The 19,413-nt window shown below is 53.9% G+C and overlaps 1 protein-coding gene across 3 annotated transcripts; it reads left to right on the forward strand.

Annotated features, from left to right (window-relative positions):
• The first annotated feature begins 10,002 nt into the window (after nucleotides 1–10,002).
• On the forward strand, nucleotides 10,003–19,352 carry SLC12A9 (solute carrier family 12 member 9). Of its 3 annotated transcripts, none has more exons than XM_010953382.3 (14): nucleotides 10,003–10,155; nucleotides 10,900–11,121; nucleotides 11,341–11,475; nucleotides 11,941–12,072; nucleotides 12,477–12,785; nucleotides 13,471–13,578; nucleotides 13,711–13,822; nucleotides 14,400–14,557; nucleotides 14,666–14,748; nucleotides 14,925–15,049; nucleotides 15,200–15,392; nucleotides 15,564–15,738; nucleotides 15,956–16,102; nucleotides 18,059–19,352. In XM_010953382.3, exons 2-14 carry the CDS (start codon nucleotides 10,941–10,943, stop codon nucleotides 18,946–18,948), a joined length of 2,748 nt encoding a protein of 915 aa, XP_010951684.1. In that variant the 5' UTR covers nucleotides 10,003–10,155; nucleotides 10,900–10,940; the 3' UTR covers nucleotides 18,949–19,352. The 3 variants fall into 3 exon arrangements, with proteins under 3 accessions (XP_010951684.1, XP_010951683.1, XP_045371495.1); XM_010953381.3 differs by having other exon boundaries at nucleotides 10,005–10,159; XM_045515539.2 differs by lacking the exons at nucleotides 10,003–10,155; nucleotides 10,900–11,121; nucleotides 11,941–12,072 and having other exon boundaries at nucleotides 11,475–11,602.
• The last annotated feature ends 61 nt before the right edge of the window (nucleotides 19,353–19,413 follow it).

Here is a 19,413-nt window from a genome sequence, read left to right on the forward strand (position 1 = left end):
CCACTGTGTGCGCAACCTAGCGCTGAAAAATGTGCAGAGGAAGAGGGTCACCTGGAGTCCAAAAACCCACGGAAGCAAGAGTAAATAAAAAGTAGCTGGGTCCGAGAGAATGAGGGGTCCGGATGGATTCCCAAATCATGGTTCTCACTCTCACTGTCGCGTTTAGGAGGGCGCCGCGACACCCGTTGCCCTGACCCCTGGGGCTCGCGCCGGGGCCACCGCTGTCTGTCTTTCCTGAGGCTGTTTCCTGTCTGGCTCCTGGGGGCCCTCGGCATGACTGGGAGGGCCCTTCCGTTTGTCGCCATCTCCCCCTCGCATCTCATCAGTTACAGGGGAGGGTCCAGGAAAGCAGTGCTCCTCCCACCAACCCGGTTCTGCGTCAGGGCACCTATATTGTGGGTCGTGAGGGGGATGGAGAGGGTGCTCCCAGAGTTGGCCAGTGGAAGAGCTGGAAGGAAAGAGCTTAGACTCACAAAGTACTGAAGAGGGGGACAGTCTACAGGAGACAAGAGAGAGGGAAAGCGGAGTCCTGGAAGCTTGGGGTGCTGCCAAGCCCCTGATCCCCAGTGAGGACAGCCAGACCTGCAGTGACCTCTTGTCCCAGCCCACTTATCTTGCTGCCACAAGTGGTGCTCCCCACACCCCTGCCCTTCCTCGTAGCCCTGCCTGGGTCCTGCTCCGGGGTGGGGGGTCACGGAGGGCAGGAAACAGCCGGCTTGGCTGGAGCCAGGCAGACCAGGCCAGGGCTGGGAATTCCCTCCTCCCTCCCGGATCCAAGCCCAGACTCCCTTCTTATTCAGCTTCTCCTCCAGGTTATCCATCTCTTCCCAGCACACCTTTCCCTGCTCTCTCTCTGCCCTCATTCTCCAGCCTCAAAAGTTATGTCTTTGCCCCCTCCTGGGCCCTGCCTTCACCCCCTCACCCCAGACCCTTGATTGCTTAAGTTGTCTCTTTTGGTGGGGGATGCAGTTCATCATTATGGGGGAGGGGTGTGTGCATGGCCTGAATGGAAGAGAAATGCAGAAGCACAAAGAAATGACAAAGGGTGGAGTGAGGGGCTGCTGAGACAGAGAGCTGAAGAGATGCAACAGCTCACCGAAGAGTCCAGTGCTGTGCCACTGACCCCTGACACCAGGACTCCCTCAGCTAGAGGGAGCAGAGTACCATAGGTAAGAAAAAATCTAGTCAATCCCCCATCACGGGACCTCAGCCCCCATCCCCCAGCATGTAATCCAGTTCCTAATGCCCAGTGTATATCAGTGAAGGAATGAATAAAATGAAACCTTTCTTGAGCATCTACTATGTGCCAGATGATCGCTGTACTAGTTTGCAAGATTTGTAAAACAGGGCTCCTGACCTCAAAGATCTCATAATCTGGTGGAAATCCCATGATTTCCCCCCTCCATGGAGATGATACCTTGAGATTTTTCACTCCAGTGCTCAAAAATCACCCTCAGCCTCTCCTATGGGTGTGAGGTCGTTTCCTCCGCCCTCTGATCACCCAGGACCACTTCGCAGGCAAACTAATTCAGTATTCACTGAGTTACGTTACACAGGTGAGCATCCATGTCACTACCTGGTTCCCTGCTCGCTCCACAGACCCAAACCAATCTTGAGCACTCCTTTCTTCATTATTAGGGCACTTAGAGTACTTGCACTGTCCTCCCACCCCAAATATTAGGCTGTCACCCATGTTCCCTGTCCACAGGCAATATGCCGCTATCATTGCCATGGGGGTACCTGCGTGGAGCATGCATCCCTACCCCAACAGCTGGTAGGGTTTCTTTTTGCTATTCAAATACAATTGTCTGGAGTGGGCTTGGAGTTAGGACCTTTTCTATATATAACAAACAACAAACAAATCATCCCTTTTCACCTTCAATTGTAGACATCGTCACTCCTTTTCCCATTTCCTAGCCCCCTTCTTACGGCCCCCACCTGACCCTGCCAGGTCTAGAGTTAAGTTTACCCAGGAGCTGGGGAAGTTTAAGCCTAGGCACCCCTTACTTTCCAGGCTCCTCTCACCACCCTGGTTAATGAATGCCATCAATTTAAACAGCTTTCAAGGTGAGTCACAGCAGGAGAACGTTTGAAGTGGCCCTAAATCTCACAGCTCTTACTTGAAAGGAATTTGATAGAGATTTTGACATGACCATAATAAGTTGTCAAGCTCAATGAAATTTTTATAAACTCACAATAATGAAAGAAACAAAATTCAAGCAACCATACTGGAGAAAAGATGGCTTGAGAGAGAATAGAAAATAACATTATAAAATCATTACTATGTAAAGAGGTGGTCAAAAAGTTCACATCTAAGAAACAGGTAGGACATGAAAGTATCATAGCGATGTGTTGGCAGTTATTAACTACAAATAGTCTGTTGTTTTTCTAGATTTTGTAATATTTGTGGTGTTTGTCACCTTAACCTTGCAACTGGTTGTAATTTCTCAATCTGGGTAAACATTAACTTTTATCCCTAATTTTATATTGATGGCTTTGTTTTTGTTTCCTTAAGGAAGCTTCCCTCAAGTTGTATAAACTTCAGGATCCACAAATCTGAATCCACAAACCTTCTGGAACTCATCATGTACAAAGTTGTAATGGACACGTCTTTATTAATTTATTAGTGACTGTACGTGACTCTAAGCTTCATGAAAGCAGGTATAACATATGTTGTGCTCATTGCTGTAAGTCCTGCGCAAGACTGTCTCAGAGTAAATGCTCAGTAAATATTTGTTGACAAGTCATTCCTTTATTGACCAGTCATTCTTTAATTTACTCAGCAATTATTTATTGAATATTTACTATGGAACAGGGTTGGGGATACAAAGTCATCCTCTGCCTTCTAGGACTTGACAGCCCAGGAGTAGAAATAGCCATAAAACATCAACAGAACACAGGAGGCTATGCGTTGAGCATAAACGTGGCAGACAGAGGGTCCCATGGGATCACAGAGGAAGCATATGAATCCCACCTCTAGGTTCAAGGTGAGTTTTCTGGAGAAGATGGTGCTGTCTGAATGAATCCTAGAGGAGACTGATGGGAAAGGTTGGTTTAAAGGCAGAAAGACAAATAACTATCAAAGCATGGATGTGGTGAGATGGTCCTCGAGCTGCCAGCCAGCCTTCACGCCGCCAGGGTGTGGCGTGCAGACCAGTGACACGGAATGACCTGGAGAGGTGGGCAAGGGCCACTCTTCATTGTACAGGACCTTCCAGGAATGCAGACTTGTCCTGCATACCTGGAGCGTCACCGAAGGGTTTTAGGCAAAGAAGCGGCATCATCAGATTTGTACAGAAAGTTCCTGCTGGTACAACTCTGGAGAGAAGATTGAGAGGGATTGAAACTGAAGGCAGAGAAACCAAATGCAGTTCTCCAAATGACAGTGAGAACTTGAACTGACATGGATGGGTGTGTGTGTGTGTGCGTGCGTGCGTGCGTGCGTGCGTGTGTGTTTGTGTAGGGTGAGGACCCAAGAGATGTCAAGGAGCTAGAATGGGCAGGGTTTGGAGCCACGCTGTGAGGGTGAGGGAGACTGAAGTCAAGCATGAGTCAAGTTTCAGACTCAGTAGGTAGGAGCTAGTGAAACAGGACCACGGTGGGAGGAAGAGGATGGGCATGTTGAATTTCAGATCCCTATGTACCATCCAGACAGCCGGTCCAGAAGTCAGCTAGATCTGAGCTCAGTGAATCTGCAGCTCAGAGACAGATTTTTGGCTGGAGATAAACACGTTTGGGAGTCACTGGCATATGATGGTGATGGAAACTTCAGTGAGTGGGAACAGGGGGTATGGAGGAGGCTGTGTAGATTGAGAAGACTAAGGAAAGTTTTACTGCTTCCTCTTTTTTTTCCTAAACAAATATTATCATATTTAAATCATCACAAGAACCCCATGAGAGGGGCAGGATGGGTGTTACTCTGAAATCCACTTTAAAGATGGGACAGGAAACAAGGACCTACTGTATAGCACAGGGAACTATAGTCAATATCTTATAATAACCTATAATAACCAATATCAGAAAAAAATCTGAAAAAGAATATGTATTTATATACATAACTGAACCGCTTTGCTGTATACCTGAAACTAACACAATGCTGTAAATCAACTATACTTCGATTAAAAAAAAAAAGAGACAGACTCGGAAGGTTAAGTGACCTGTCCAAGGCACTCTAGTAGCCAGCAAGTGGGCCTGACTCCACTGTGATGTTCTGCTACCACACTCAGCATACAGGACAGCCTTCCGCGACCTCACCTCTAAGGACCTGTAGGACACACCCCACATCCTTTCTCCCCTTCCCTCCCTCTGCCTTGGTCCCTTTCTCTTGTGGAGGAGCCACTACTGTCTACTGGCCACTAAATGGGTGTAATTTACCCCCTAACATTCACCAGGCCCTTGACCACCCAGCCCCAAACTCAGCACTGGGGACAGAGAAAGGGACCCTGAGCACTGAAAGAATAGCAGGGGACTGAAACAGCCAGGACTAGGAGCAGGCATCAGTGTGAACTGATAGGAAGGAGGGCAGGGGAAGGGCAGAGCTCACAGCAGAGGCCAAGGCTACCAGAGGGCAAGAAGGTACAGAGAAGGAAGGCAAAGGGGCAGGGGGCCCGAGCTAAAACGGAGGAGGGTAGTGGGAGGAGGGGGAGAGGTAATGGGAGGCTCATTGTCCCAGCAGGGGGAAGTCTTTTGTTTCCTCTCTTCCCTTGGCAGGCTGACAGGATATGAGGCCAAGCCCCCCCAACTCCATGCCAGCATCCCCCCACCCACCCACTGGACGTGGCCCTTCCCTTACCATTGTGTCCTTGGCGCGGATGGGGGTAGGGGCAATGGCTCTAGGAGGGAATATAAGGACTACTGGTGTCTGGGGGCTAACTACCGAGGTCCTGAAGGGACAAGAAGCCCCCGGGCTGATTCGTAGAGCTTGGCAGGGAGAGATCTGTGCCTGGGGAGGAGCAGGAAGCCAGGCCAGGGTGGGGCCAGCACAGAGGGTAGCAGGTCGGGCCAGGGGAGCGGTAGGCTAGCCCCAGAGGAGATGACGCAGGGCTTCAGGCCTCTCCCAGCCCCCACCATTCCAGCCTGGGGGCCTGAGAGCTTACCTGAAATCCAGGGTTCCCCCCACCCCCTTCATTCCGTAAGGTTGACATCACCCCCACCGGGCAGCTGGGATCTGGTAGAGCCTAGCAAACTCCGCTGTCCTGCCTGGGCCCTTCACATCCACTTTCCTGGACTCCCTCCCTCCCTCTCCGGGATCCAGGAGCCTGGCCTCCCGCTGTGGTCCTTCAGGAACCCTGGAATTTCATCCCTCCCCTCCTCTCCCTCCTGGGTCATTTTGCTCCATCAGCTGCTCCTGCAGGAAGGGCGCCCTACTCAGCCTCGCCTCTCTTCCCGAGCCTTTTGTTTGCTGGGTCTGCAGGAAATTGGAGGGGCGGTGGCCAAGGGCTCATCTGCCCCAGGGGCCTGGGGGAGGGGGTCCGGATTCACGAGACTTTAATCCTGGGGAGTTCACTGCAGGGGTGGGGAGGGTAGATTGCCGGGTAATTAGCATTTAGAACGCGAACTCGGAGTGGGGCGCCGTGGAGCTGGAAATGGACGCTCTTGTCTCCGAGGGGCGGTCCTGGTGTGTGTTCGAGGATCCCTAGAACCGGAGGCTGGACTTAATAGGCTGACCCAGGAGCCAACACGAAGGGGAGAAGAACCCAGATACCGCATCCCACGACCTCGTCCTACACGCCTAGGTCCTGGGAATCCCAAACGGTGGTGAGGTAGTAGGCAGGTCAGACCAAGTAGCCTTTGATTAGCTACTTTCTTTCCCGTTTAAAAATGGTGGAGAGGAGGACCAGCACGTAGACCCTGAATTCGCGCCTTCCCAGGACGCAACCGCAGACTAGGAGGCGGGGGTGGCCGCTCTAGCGAGCCTGCGCCCTCTCGTTGGTTGCCCTCTCTCCGAGGCCACCCTGGGCGCCGCCATCTTCCCTTACCAGCGAGCTGGGCGGGGCCGCTGCAGTCACGTGAGGAGCAAGACCGCCCCCCGTCCCAGGTCCGCGATGGTTCCCAGAACAGTCAATGAATGGTTACTAACGTCACCGGAGTGGCTGGGACTGTTAGAAGCACCGGAGTAAAGCAGCGAAGAAAAGAAAAGTTCCTGTTTCGTGGAGCTTAACTTTCTGTTGGAAGTAGACAGTCTATGAACAAGATCAACAAGTAAACGACATCTATTAGATGGTGTTAAAAGCGCTATGGAGGAAAAAATATATAGGAAAAGTAGAAAAAATAGGAAATGGGATGGGAAGGAAGGAAAGCGTAGTTCAGTTTTAAATGGGACCAGCGGAGGAGATTTCACTAAGAAGATGATATTTGAGCCCAGAAGACAAAGAGGCTCATGCTCTGTGTGTCACAGCCCAGACAGAGATCAGGCAGGAGATGAGGAGGGGTGAAGGCAGGAGGCAGACCGGATAGGGCTTCGTGGGTAGGGTGCCCACATAATATATAGACCACTCTGAGTCACTTCTGAGCAAAGGAAATGCTGTTAATACTTATGCCAAGGCAACAGGCATAAACTGTGGTAGTTGGTGTTTCAGGAGGTAAGTATGGTTACCCTTCATATAAAAGCCTTTGGCTTTTACTCTGAGGAAAATGAGAAACCATTGGACAGTTTTGAAAAGAGAAGCGTCACGAAGGGATAGTTGCTTTTTAATAACATCACTCTAACCGATCTGCTTAGAATAGACATAGGGGCCAGGGCAGAAGCAGGCAAATCAGTTAGAGGGTTGTTGCAATAATGCAGATAAGAGATGATGGTGGCTTGGACTAGGGTGATAAACTGTGGTTGGACACTGGTTATATTTTAAAAATAGAGACAAAAAGAATTACTGATGGATTGGATGTGGGATATGAGAGGGAGTACTTGAGCATAACCTTAAGGTTTTTAACCTAAGCAACTGGGAAGGTGGGACGGCCACAAGAGGAGTAGGCTGTAGGTGTATGTTTAGGCATTTGATTTGGGGCAGATCAAGTTTGAGTTGCCTGTTTGATGTCCAAGCAGAGAGGTTACTATGTTGTTGTACATACAGTCTGAAGTTCAGAGTAGAGATCTGGGCTGAAGATACACCCTTGGGGCACTATTATACACTATTATATGGATGGTATTTTAAAACTAGGAGACTGAACCAACCAACAATAAAAAATAAATAAATAAATCTAGGAGATTGAGTGAGACCACCAAAGGAATAGGTGTAAGTGGGTGAAAAGAAGTCTGTGGACTGAATTTCTGGTCCTCAATGGAGCCTCCAGTCCACAGTGGCCTCTTGGCCATTCCTCCAACACCTTAGGGTGCTCCAGAGTTGAGACAAGAGATGAAGAAGAACCAGCAAAGGAGACTAAGCAATGACCCTTGGATTGACCATGGAAGGCACTGGTGACTTGATGAGCAGTTTCCCTTTTGCTGATGAGCAAAAGCTTGGGCTTGGTGAGTTTAAGAAGAAATGAGAGGAGGGGATTGGAAACAGCTAGTACAGACAACTTCTATAGAGAAGTTTTGCTATAAAGAAGAAACAACAAAGGAATGAAATGGTAATGGTATGTGTGTGGATTCAAGAAAATTCTTTTATTTTCCTTTTTAAGACAAGACAAATAAAAGAATAAAAACATATTTGTATACTAATGGGAATGACCCAATGGAAAGGGAAAGCGGGATGATGAGATAGGACCTAGTGGCAGGTTAACCTCAGCTAGGAGCACAATCAGCTCGTCTCTATTAATGAGAGGGAGGGCAGAACCTAGCGTGGTGGGTGGTTAGGAGCTTTGAGAGTCTTTTCTGATGCTTCCTGTCTTCTCAATGAATTCGGAAGCAAGGTAGTGAGCTGAGATAGAGATGGGAAGAGAAACCACTGGAGAGAGGGGGGAAGATTTAATAGTCATCTAGGACTGTGGGAGAGTGAGTGGACCGGAGGAAAAACCTGGTCTGAATGCAGGGAGGCATGAGTGCCCACTTGAGGTTCACGGCCATGAATTTGAAATGAGACTGGTTCTATGGGTGGATGGGTGTCCAGCCATGTTTAGCTGCTTGGGCAGGTTCAGGGTAGGTGGAGAGTTGCCTTTACCAAGGCTGTGATTTTGCCAGGAGTTGTGATAAAGTGAGGGGCAAAGGAGTGCTTTTCACTGATCGTGAACTTGAAGCTGGATGAGAAGGGAAGTGAGTGAGGGCAGTGGGCACAAGGCAGGATCAGTGTGTTAGGAGGTCCAGTGAGGTGGAGGATTGTTGGAGTTAGGGCATGACAAAGACCTTCTCCTTGACCAAACATCAGCCAGTTTCCTCTGAAACCTCTTCTGGACTAGGCCTCGACCTTGACCCCCATCCCTGCTGGGCCTGCCTAGCTCAGTTTAGAGAGAATCCCCCACCCAAAGCTTGATATCTGATCACCCTGGCCTGCCTTTAGCAAGAATCCTATTGAGTCTGTTTAGCTAGAGTCCCCCTAAACTTAGTGTTTCCTCTTAGTAATTTTCCATTCACTGACCCCCTCCTTCTGCTTGTTGGCTATAAACACTCAGCTGTCTTTGCTATATTTGGGGTTGAGCCCCATCTCTCTTCCCTATTGTGAGTCTTGACACCAATTGCCTAAATAAAGTCTTCCTTACCATTTTAGCAAGTGTCAGATTAATTTTTTTCCTCTACAGGTATAACTAGAAGTGGTGAATGAAAAGATGGAGGGTCCAAAGTAACTGGTAACGACAAGTCTAGGCATAACCATTGGGTGGGATGGAGGGTGAGATCTATGTAGAAGTGGAGTTTAAGCACCGGCCAGCCGAGTGTTGGAAGTCTCATCAATGTGGATACTGAAGACAACAAAAATTGTGACAGGAGTGGTGTTGGAGAGACTCAGGAGCCAAGCTCCGTGTCATGGGTAGCAGAGATGACTACTAAAGATGCCACAAGTTAACTGCTCATGAGACCTTTCCCTGGCAAAGCCACATTTGTGCTACTTTGAGCCCCTTCCTCTCCTATGGAAATGTTGCGGATAATTTACAGCCAAAGACCAGTGGCAGGAAAACCGGTGTTCATTTCCTGAGGCTCAAACGACAGTTTATGAAAGTTAGGAAATTATTACTGAAGCTCTCCAAGCTTCAATTTCCTAATGTGAAAAATGGAAATAACAATGGTATCTACCTCACAAAGTGGTTATGCGTATTTAACGTAGTGCCCTATGCAAATAATTTATTGAACATTTCGGTATTTCAAGTGCCTAATTAGTTCACTGAACTCTCACAGCCACTTCCTGCCGGAGGGTCTAGTTAATCCCCATTTTACAGATGAGGAAACGTTGCCAGTTGGCGCTGATGGTGACGGTACCTGTAAAGAGTGAGGAGGTGGCCGTAACTCTCAGAGGTTCACAAATCCTGTGATCTCTGTTGGAGGACACAACACTTTGCCGGGAGGCTCAAAAGCTGGAGGCAAAGGAGGCCAATTAACGGCCGCCCGCGCCAGCAGGGTTCTCCCGGATCGGCGGCCAATGGCTCCCTCCGGTGGCGGAAGCGAAGGGCGCAGCTTGTGGGCTGGACTGGGCGCGAGGGGAGGGCCCCGCTGGGCTGAGGGCTGAGGCCGGGACCTGGTGGACTGTACAGGGATTCGAGAGGCTGGAGGACTAGGACTCGGTAAGGCGCGGACCGACGGGGCCCAGCGTTCCCCGCAGCGCACCTGTGACAGGTGCCGTGGCCCCGCCCACCTGCCGGAGGCCTTCCGCCGTCACGACACGCCCCTTTCAGCAGTGACTCCTCGGGCCGCCTTCGAGCCCCGAGTGGGGTCCTGCCCGCGCGGCAGGCGCTTGTTTGTACCGCGGTGATGGGCGCAGTGGGAACCGTGGCCCGCAGCCTGCCAAAGACGCACGTCTGAGGAGCGAACCCGGGCAGCATCCCGGTCGCACGTGGGGCGGGAGCCCGGCTGGCTGCGGGAGCCCCGAGGGGCGGGGCCTCCCCGGGCTCGCCCAAGGGGCGGGGCTGGGCCTGGGGACCAATGGGGCGCGTGTGTGCTGGGGCGGGGGGAGAGGCTCCGGGCCTGGCATCCCGGTAGCCGCAGCTGTCTTTTCCGGCACCCGCGCCCCCTCCGCCTGTAGCGGACCCTTCCAAATCCCGGGGATCAACCTCGAGCAGCTGCGTCCTCCGGTGGGTGAGTGAGCGCCCTGACACACCCGGGCTGTGGAGGGTGCGCCTGGCCGGGGAGAAGGAATCTCGGCCCCCTCCAACCTGCCCCGGGAGAAAGTGGGCAGGAACCGGTTGGGGGAGGAGGACCCACCTTGTGTTGCCGGCCGATGTTTTGGTATTGGTAGTCGAGGAATGGTTGGGATGGTAGAGTTTAGGGGCTGCGTTGTGTGGGTGGGAGGAATCTGGTGAGGTTAAGGACAGAGGAGCCTGTTCGAGATGGATTGAGGAAAAGGGTTGATGGATGATGGGGCTTTGGAAGATTCAGAAGTTTCTTATTGCCCTGAGCTGAGGTGATTGCATGGAGGATCTTGGGGGGCGGCTCAGGACTCCAGATGAGCAAGTGAAGAGGGCCTCCTGCCCATAACTCACTTCCCTTTTGAGGATTTGCTTCCTCTTGTGCTGGTTAAGAAGGGTGAGGATCTTTGCACCTTGCCACAGCCACTGTCATTCCTAGTCTCAGGCATATGGGGCAAGAGGTGGCCCCCAGGAGCTGTGAGGGCCTTGGTACCCAATGCTGAGGCCTGTAGAGTCTGCCTTTGTTGGGGCAGTGGCCAGGACCAGGCTGCCCCCAACTAACACTTTGAGTTGCTGGTGAATATAAGTGAGTGTGTGTGTTTCCTTTTGGGGGAAGCTTTGGGGTGTTTGGTTAGAGGTGTTTTGGGGGGACTCCACGGAGCTGCTTTCCACTCAGCAAACTCTTTGCAGGCCTCGTAACCTCTGGTGACTTCCTCTGCCCGCTCTCAGCCATGGCCAGTGAGAACTCTCCTCTGTTGGCCTACCGGCTCCTGGGGGAGGAGGGAGTTGCCTTCCCTGCCAATGGGGCCGGAGGTCCTGGAGGGGCATCTGCCCGGAAACTCTCCACCTTCCTGGGTGTGGTGGTGCCCACGGTCCTGTCCATGTTCAGTATAGTTGTCTTCTTGAGGATTGGTGAGTGGGGGTCTTATTCAGGGGTGCAGTGGGAGGGATGGCTGGGACTGGGATGAAGTTGGGGAAGAGCCCTGGGAGAAGTGGGTAGATGAAGGGCTGGGGGAGGGGGCTCCCCATGGCCTTGTGTTTGGCTCTGCCCTGGAGGTAACTGATGACCAATGGGAAAGGGGGTGGGATGCATGAGCCACCATCTGACCTGCTTTACCACTCCTGTCCCAGGGTTCGTGGTGGGCCATGCTGGGCTGCTGCAGGCTTTGGCCATGCTCTTGGTTGCCTACTTCATCCTGGCACTCACCGTCCTCTCTGTCTGTGCCATCGCCACCAATGGAGCTGTGCGAGGGGGCGGAGCCTACTGTATCCTCCAACATCCGTGAACTGGGGTCTGGGCTCTTCTGTCATAAGGAGAAGGAGAGGGCCCCTCCCACCCCCCCGGAGGCGCAGGATAAGAGGGGGCAAGTTCCAATGAATGTCCAGCAGACAGGTTGGAATGGGGAAGGTGACCAATGTGGCCTTCCATGTTAGTTCCACTTTCCAGACCACCAGGGGCCTTCTCAGTTGCCATTTTGGCTCTCCTAACAGTCCTGTCAGTTAGGTAGTATTCATTTTACAGACGAGATTCCAGAGCATTGGTGACTTGGACAAAGTCACGTGGCTTGGGAGTGGCTGCACTGGGACACACTGCCTCTGAGAACAGTCCTGGTGTGTTCAGGGAGGTGAGGCCTGGAGGGCCAGCTGCAGCATGCTTTGTGTTCGGGGCCATCCTCATGCTCCAGTTCAGTTTCTTTTCCCTTAACACTCACCTCCTGCTTCCACTTTTAGTCATGATCAGCCGGACCCTGGGGCCTGAGGTTGGGGGCAGCATTGGCCTCATGTTCTACCTGGCTAACGTCTGTGGCTGTGCAGTCTCCCTGCTGGGGCTGGTGGAGGCTGTGCTTGATGTCTTCGGGGCTGGTCTGTGTTCCCCACCCTGGTCAGGGCAGCTCTGAGGATTTGCAGGGTCTAGGATTCTGGGATCATGGCTGGTAGAGAAGCCCTCTCCAGGAGGGGTGTACGGTGGTTTCTCCAGCTCCTACTGAGTGCCTAGACTCTTGTAGACATCCGAGAGATTGTCCTGGCCCACGAGGAGCTTACCGTGTAGTCAGGGAGGCCAGACTAACACTCCCCAAATTGACAGAGCAAGAATAGTGGTACCCAGCAGGGAGGGCTAGGATGCTGGGATAGTTGGGTGGGGGAGTGGGAAAGATGGCTTCTATGAGGACAAGTGGACCGAAGATGGGGTCTGTCCCTGTTTTGAGTCATGGTTGGGGTCCCTCCTTGGAATGTGGCCTTCTAACTCTGTTCCTTCCTCTCTACAGATGCCACAGGGTCCAGTGGGCTCCGAGTCCTGCCCCAGGGCTACGGCTGGAATCTACTTTATGGCTCCCTGCTGCTGGGCCTGGTGGGCGGGGTCTGCACGCTGGGGGCTGGCCTCTATGCCCGGGCCTCCTTCCTCACATTCCTGCTGGTCTCTGGTTCCCTGGCCTCCGTGCTGATCAGCTTTGTGGCTGTGGGGCCCAGGGACATCCCCCTGACCCCTCAGCCTGGCCCCAATGGCTCCTCCCTGCCGCCCCAGGTCGGCCACTTCACTGGCTTCAACAGCAGCACTCTGAAGGCCAATTTGGGTGGTGAGCTGGGCACAAGAGTGCTGGGGTTCTCGAGGAGAGGGGTGGGCACATGGTAGGGGACAGGCCTCTGGAATCCCAGGTGAAAACAGATGTCAGGGAAAATCAGGGGCAGGACATCTGGGCCTTGGAGTAATGCAGATTGATTAAGATCTGTTCGGCATGTGTGGGCTGCTGTGTGTTTGGCCCAATGAGGTACAAGGGTGACCACAAGATAGTCCCTGCCCTAGAGGAACTTACTTACTTGGAGAGATAAGACGTACGTTCAGGAAACAAATTGCACAATAGGACTGAATGTGATTCAAGTAGACTCACAGAGGAGAATCTGTGAATCACAGAGGAGTCCAGAGGAGGGAGATCTGGGTATGGACTGGGGAGGGTGGGAGCTGGTGGAGCTAGAGTGGGCTGAGCTGGGTTGGGAAGTTCAGATAGGAGCGGGAGGGAAGGCATCTTAGGAAAGAGCGTTGATGAAGCGCTGGAGGGAGGACTGGAGCATCTGGGGGAGAAGGAGGTGAGGAGGTTGGCTGAGCCAGTGTCAGATATGGGGTCAGGGCTGGGGTCTTGGTGAGGATGGTGGGGAGGCAGGTTGGGGTTTGGAATCTGAGGAGGGGGTGGCAGGGCCAAAATGCCTGGGTCCCTAGAAGGGATGCTGACACCCTCTCCTCCCTGAGAACGGTCCCATCCTCAGCTGGCTACGCCAAGGACTACACCACGGGGGCCATGATGACCTTTGCCAGCGTCTTTGCTGTCCTTTTTAATGGCTGCACGGGCATCATGGCTGGGGCCAATATGTCGGGTGAGAACCCCTGCCTGCCACCTCCTGGGATTGGGGGGCTGCCATCTTGTGCCCCTGTGGGGGCGCTGAGGGCTCAGGGATGGAGGGAGTGGTGGAGGGCTGACCTCTCTCCCTTTGCTCCCTTCCCTCCAGGGGAGTTGAAGGACCCTAGCCGGGCAATTCCTCTGGGCACGATCGTCGCTGTCGCCTATACTTTCTTCATCTACATCCTGCTTTTCTTCCTCTCCAGCTTCACCTGTGACAGGTGCCTGGGGAGGGGGTGAGCTTGGTCTTTAAAGGGGTGGGGTGGGGTGTTGGAACAAGGTTGGCACACCTGGATCATCAAGGGCAGCACAGGCTGGGGGGTAGATACTGAAGTTGTTGGGGTGCAGGGAAAAATCGGGACTGTCTGTCCCATTGGGAGAGCGTTGGAGCTGCTGCCTTCAGTGGGTAGGCTGGCTATGTGGTAATAGCCAACCTGCAGCTAGCATCTGCTTCGTGCCTGGTACTGTTGTAAGCACTTGGTTTGGGGGTGGGGTGGGGAAAAGTTTTCTAGTCAATTTGTATTTCCATAAATATTTGGCTTCTTGTGCATATACTGTTGGGAATGTGCACATATGATTAAATTCAAAGCACCCCAATGACAGCCAAATCCCCCGTGAGTAGGGCAGATCAACCCCTGGGCACACTTGATCTGTTAATATGGTCCTTAAGATCGGGGCTAGGGTCTGTTGAGAATACCCAGTGCTTAACCTCACCCAGTGTTGAAAGCATTGTTCTCACCAGGACCCTAGGATGGTGCATATTTATTCTCTGGATCCTCTTCCTTTCCCTCCCTGTAGGACCCTGCTGCAGGAGGACTATGGGTTCTTCCGGGCCATCAGCCTGTGGCCCCCGCTGGTCTTGATTGGTATCTATGCCACGTCGCTCTCAGCCTCCATGAGCTCCCTCATCGGCGCCTCCCGCATCCTCCACGCCCTGGCCCAGGATGACCTCTTCGGTGCACTGTCCCCTGCCTCCTGCCTGGCTCTGGGCACGCCCTCCTATGTCTGTCTCGGTCCCCCGCTTGGCCCAGGCTGACGTGACTCCTGTGTTTCTGTTTGCACAGGAGTGATCCTGGCACCGGCCAAGGTTGTATCCCGAGGGGGGAACCCCTGGGGGGCTGTGCTCTATTCTTGGAGCCTAGTGCAGGTAAGCCTTCCTCTTCAAGCAGCCTTCCCCCTGCCCCTAAGCCCCTCCTGCTTATGCTTTTAGGACCAGAAAGGGTCATGTGGGTGCTGGGAGACAGGGCTGAAAAGACAGCATGTGTTGGCATTTGACGAGGTGGGGGGAATTGATGAAGGCCCAGCCTCTTGGTCCTTGTCCAGCTGGTGCTCCTGGCTGGGAAGCTGAACACACTGGCCGCTGTGGTCACTGTCTTCTACTTGGTGGCCTATGCTGCTGTGGACCTGTCCTGCCTGAGCCTGGAGTGGGCCTCGGCCCCCAACTTCCGGTGAGAGGAGAAGATGCTTGTGTCTGCAGAGAAAGAGAGGGAGGTGTGGGCAGGCCTCGGACCACAGTGGGAGAGGTCGGGGATAGAGTGGAGTGGCTCCGTATCAGGGCAGCCCTTCCTGAGCATCCTCCCTTCTCTGTCTGCCCGCAGTCCCACCTTCAGCCTGTTCTCCTGGCACACCTGCTTGCTGGGGGTGGCCTCCTGCCTGCTCATGATGTTTCTCATCAGCCCTGGGGCCGCTGGTGGCTCCCTGCTTCTCATGGGCCTGCTTTCCGCCCTGCTCACTGCTCGAGGAGGCCCCAGCAGCTGGGGCTACGTCAGCCAGGCCCTGCTTTTCCACCAGGTTGGTGGGGGGACTTGGAGGAGGGTGGGGAGGGGAGGGGAGGAGGCGGCCTGGGAACACCTACGCCCCAAGGAGGCCTCCTGTTCCCTCGGCTGGAGTTTCTTCCTGTCCGAGAGAGGTCGAGGGGGCTGTCCACCGGAGCCCATCTTCCCACGACCTCACCTTGTCCAGGTTCGTAAATATCTGCTCCGGTTGGATGTCCGGAAGGATCACGTGAAGTTCTGGCGGCCCCAGCTGCTGCTCCTGGTGGGGAACCCCCGGGGCGCACTGCCTCTGCTGCGGTTGGCCAACCAGCTCAAGAAAGGGGGCCTCTACGTGCTGGGCCACGTCACCCTGGGAGACCTCGGTCAGTTGCCCTCCACTCACCCCCAGCCTCTCTCTCCATCTCACTCTCAGATGCTCTTTGTGTTCTTTGCATCCCAGAGGCACCATCCTTCTTCCCAGCTGACCCTTCCTAGCAGCCACACCCTTGCCCAGATCTGTCTCTTCGGCCCACTTGCAATTTGGACTCTGGGAGAAAGTACTTGAGTCTGGGCCACATTTGCTGCCTACCTTCTCTGCAGACTGCCTGCCCTCGGACCCCGTGCAGCCACAGTATGGGGCGTGGCTGAGCCTGGTGGACCGGGCCCAGGTGAAGGCCTTCGTGGACCTCACCCTCTCGCCCTCCGTGCGCCAGGGGGCTCAGCACCTGCTGCGGATCTCAGGCCTTGGTGAGCTGCTCCTGTCTAGGTCCCCCAACCTGCTCCATGAAAATCTCTGCTCCCTACCCCCAGAGAGCAAACCACAGATTGCAAACTCCAAAAGGAACCCACAATCTAGTGCATATAGAACTCAGTTCTCAAAAGATAAAGCACAGGGCGTGATAAGGTCTCCAAGGAGATGCCTTAAGGACTGGAGATGGAGTGACACTGGTTTTTGTTTTTTTCCTGACCCATAATTGGGGCACAGGCTCTGAAAAGCATGTTGTCTTGTTGGGGACAATGGGAGAAACATTTGAGGCTGGCAGCTGCCCTGTCAAATGTAGGGCAGATGCTTTTTAACCACCACAATTCAGAGGAAGGAAGACCATTATGCATTGATATGGCCGGCAATGTGATGAGATGGTATCTCAGCTGGGTCTCGAAAGGTGTGGAGAAATAGGAGTTGGTGTAACAAGGCTCCCAGAAACCACAAAGGACGCGGAGGGTGTGTGGGACTGATGCTATTGTATGGAGTGGGACACTCCCAGCTTTGTGGCTGTGTCTTTGTGCGGAGGCCTCCAGCCCTGCACTCCTGCCTCCTCCAAATCACTGCTCAGCCACCTCCTCCTTTCTCAGTCCTGGGACTGGGGTCTGTGCCCCCTCTGAGTGCATACTTGGGCTGCATTTACAGTTTGGCTGAAGTTCAAGTGTTGGACGTTGCCCTGGTCAGTGTAAATCAGAACCTTGGAAAATGCTCAGGAGGGAGTGAGACTTGTTTAATTTGCAAGATCAGCTGGAGTTCCCACCTGCTAAAGTGTGTTGGGGGTGTTACTGAGCATTATGTGACAGACCCTGGAGCATCCAAGCTCTCTCCTCAGCTCCACCTTTTGTGAGGGATCCTGAGCCAAGAGACCACCACTTGCATGAAATTTACCCTGTGGGAAATGATTCAAATAAAAAGGGAAAGATTTCCTTTCAGTGATCAGTCCCCCAGCATGTCCAACTTGATTTACTGGTAGATTTTAAGTAACCTATTTGTCTCCTGAGAAGGTCTTAGAAGAGGTCTGAGTCTTCCCATAAACTCAGCCCTGTTAAAGGAGGAATTACCTGATTCCATGCTGGTTGTTCAGGTACTGAAACCCAGGAGCTGTCAGCAGGGACTTGGGGCTTTGCAGCTGGTGCACATAGCAGCTTAGAGGCTCAGAGAATGGGCTCAGGTGCTGGACACATGGGGTTCGCCTGCTGGCCCCGGTGTCTACCAGCCATGAGCCTTTGGGCAAGTGACTTCATCGCTCTGGGCCTCAGGTTCCTTATCTGTAAAATGGGGTGAGTAATAGTCCCTACCTCATAGGGTTGCTTCAGGGATCAGATGGGTTAAAACACAAAGTGCTTTCAACAGGACAGAGCCCTCCCCCGGGTTAGAGTGCAGATGTTAGCTCTCAGGGGACTGTGCTTTGGTCGTGCCACCATTAGGGCTTTGCAGTTGTAGGAACAGATTGTGTAGCCCCAGCGCCGAGTTCTTATCCTCCCCTAGCAGGGCCCAGGCCCTGTTTCCCTGGGGAGTGAGGCCATGAGCTTGACTAATCAGGGGGTCCCACGTCTGCCCAGTGGAGTCAGACTCTTAGATCCCGTCACGAAAAAGGTGTGCAGCTTGAAATCTAGAGTGAATGCATCCTACTGCAACAGACCAGACGTGCTCCTTAGTTAAAAGAATCCTAAGGCAAACTTTGCCTATTTAAGTGGGGGAGATTAGTTGTGGAGATAAATAAAATAAAAGCATGTGAAAGTGTTTGGGAAAACTAAAAGTCATTATGCAAATGTGCAAAGTGTTGCCTTAAGAGGCCAAGCACAGTGGAAATGTCATACCTAATGGCTGACACACGTCGCTGTCAGCGCGTGGGAGTGGGCGCCTGTCAGCGTGGTGTGAACTCAGCCTGTGAGTCTGATTCCTCTGTGAGTCTGATTTCTGCCCCTCTCTGCCCCCAGGTGGCATGAAGCCCAACACGCTGGTCCTGGGTTTCTATGATGATGCTGCACCTGAGGACCATTTCCTGACGGACCCAGCTTTCTCTGAGCCTGCAGATGGTACCCAGGAGGGTGGGTCCCCAGCCCTGAGCACCTTGTTTCCTCCACCCCGGGCTCCTGGGAGCCCCCGGGCTCTCAGTCCCCAGGACTACGTGGCCACGGTGGCAGATGCCCTGAAAATGAACAAGAACGTGGTTCTGGCCCGGGCCTGTGGGGCCCTGCCCCCCGAGCGGCTGAGCCGGGGGTCTGGGGGCACCTCTCAGCCGCATCATGTGGACGTGTGGCCCCTCAATCTGCTGCGGCCCCGGGGTGGGCCCGGCTATGTGGACGTCTGTGGCCTCTTCCTGCTGCAGATGGCAACCATCTTGGGCATGGTGCCCGCTTGGCACAGTGCCCGCCTCCGGATCTTCTTGTGCCTGGGGCCTCGGGAGGCCCCTGGGGCGGCTGAGGGGCGGCTCCGGGCACTGCTGAGCCAGCTAAGGATCCGGGCTGAGGTGCAGGAGGTGGTGTGGGGTGAGGGGGCTGGGTCCCAGGAGCCTGAGGAGGAGGAGGAAGGGGACTTCGTGAATGGCAGGCGGGGAGACGCTGAGGCAGAGGCCCTGGCATGCAGCGCCAACGCCCTGGTTCGGGCCCAGCAGGGGCGTGGCAGAGGAGGAGGGCCTGGTGGGCCAGAGGGTGGAGATGGCGAGCAGGGGCCCTCCACCGCCCTCACCTTCCTGTACCTGCCTCGGCCTCCTGCTGATCCTGCCCGTTACCCTCGCTACCTGGCGCTGCTGGAAATTCTGAGCCGTGATCTGGGCCCCACTCTGCTCATTCATGGCGTCACCCCTGTCACTTGCACTGATCTATGAAGCCGCTTTCCAAGTAGAGAGTGCCCAGGTTGGGCGGCCCACCTGGATTATCGGGTGAGGAAGGGAAGGGCCGCCTCCCGCCTGTCTCGCACATGGGACTCGGACCCTGGTGGAAGTATTAGGGGATCCTGGTCTCTGGCATCTCTCCGTCTCTGGGAGAGGGGCCTCGGTGCACTAACGCAGGGCAGCTGTCCCCACCAGGCTGGGGGAGGAAATCAGCAGTCCTCCCCTGCTGACCTCCCTCCCTTCACCGGTGCCTTGACGGGGGCTGGGTCTCCGCTTGTGACGCTAGGCTACCTCAGTCTCCCCTGCTCACCCAAGACTCCCTGACCCTTGAGGTTGTGATGTTTTTGTTCTGTTTTATTTTTCTAACTGCTGAACATGAATAAAAGACCAGAACACTACACACTGGCGGCGCACTTCTGGACGGGAGAGGGTGGGTGGGACGGGAAGAGGGAGAAATCT

This window comes from Camelus bactrianus, chromosome 18, assembly GCF_048773025.1.
Source record: "Camelus bactrianus isolate YW-2024 breed Bactrian camel chromosome 18, ASM4877302v1, whole genome shotgun sequence".
NCBI lineage: Eukaryota > Metazoa > Chordata > Mammalia > Artiodactyla > Camelidae > Camelus > Camelus bactrianus.

Excerpts from the sequence above, each read along its gene's own strand:
- SLC12A9 (XM_010953382.3), top strand. The coding sequence starts at position 10,941 with ATGGCCAGTGAGAACTCTCCTCTGTTGGCCTACCGGCTCCTGGGGGAG. Across the intron at positions 11,122-11,340 it reads AGTTGTCTTCTTGAGGATTG|GGTTCGTGGTGGGCCATGCT; the intron begins GTGAGTGGGGGT and ends CTCCTGTCCCAG. Across the intron at positions 15,739-15,955 it reads CGTCACCCTGGGAGACCTCG|ACTGCCTGCCCTCGGACCCC; the intron begins GTCAGTTGCCCT and ends CCTTCTCTGCAG.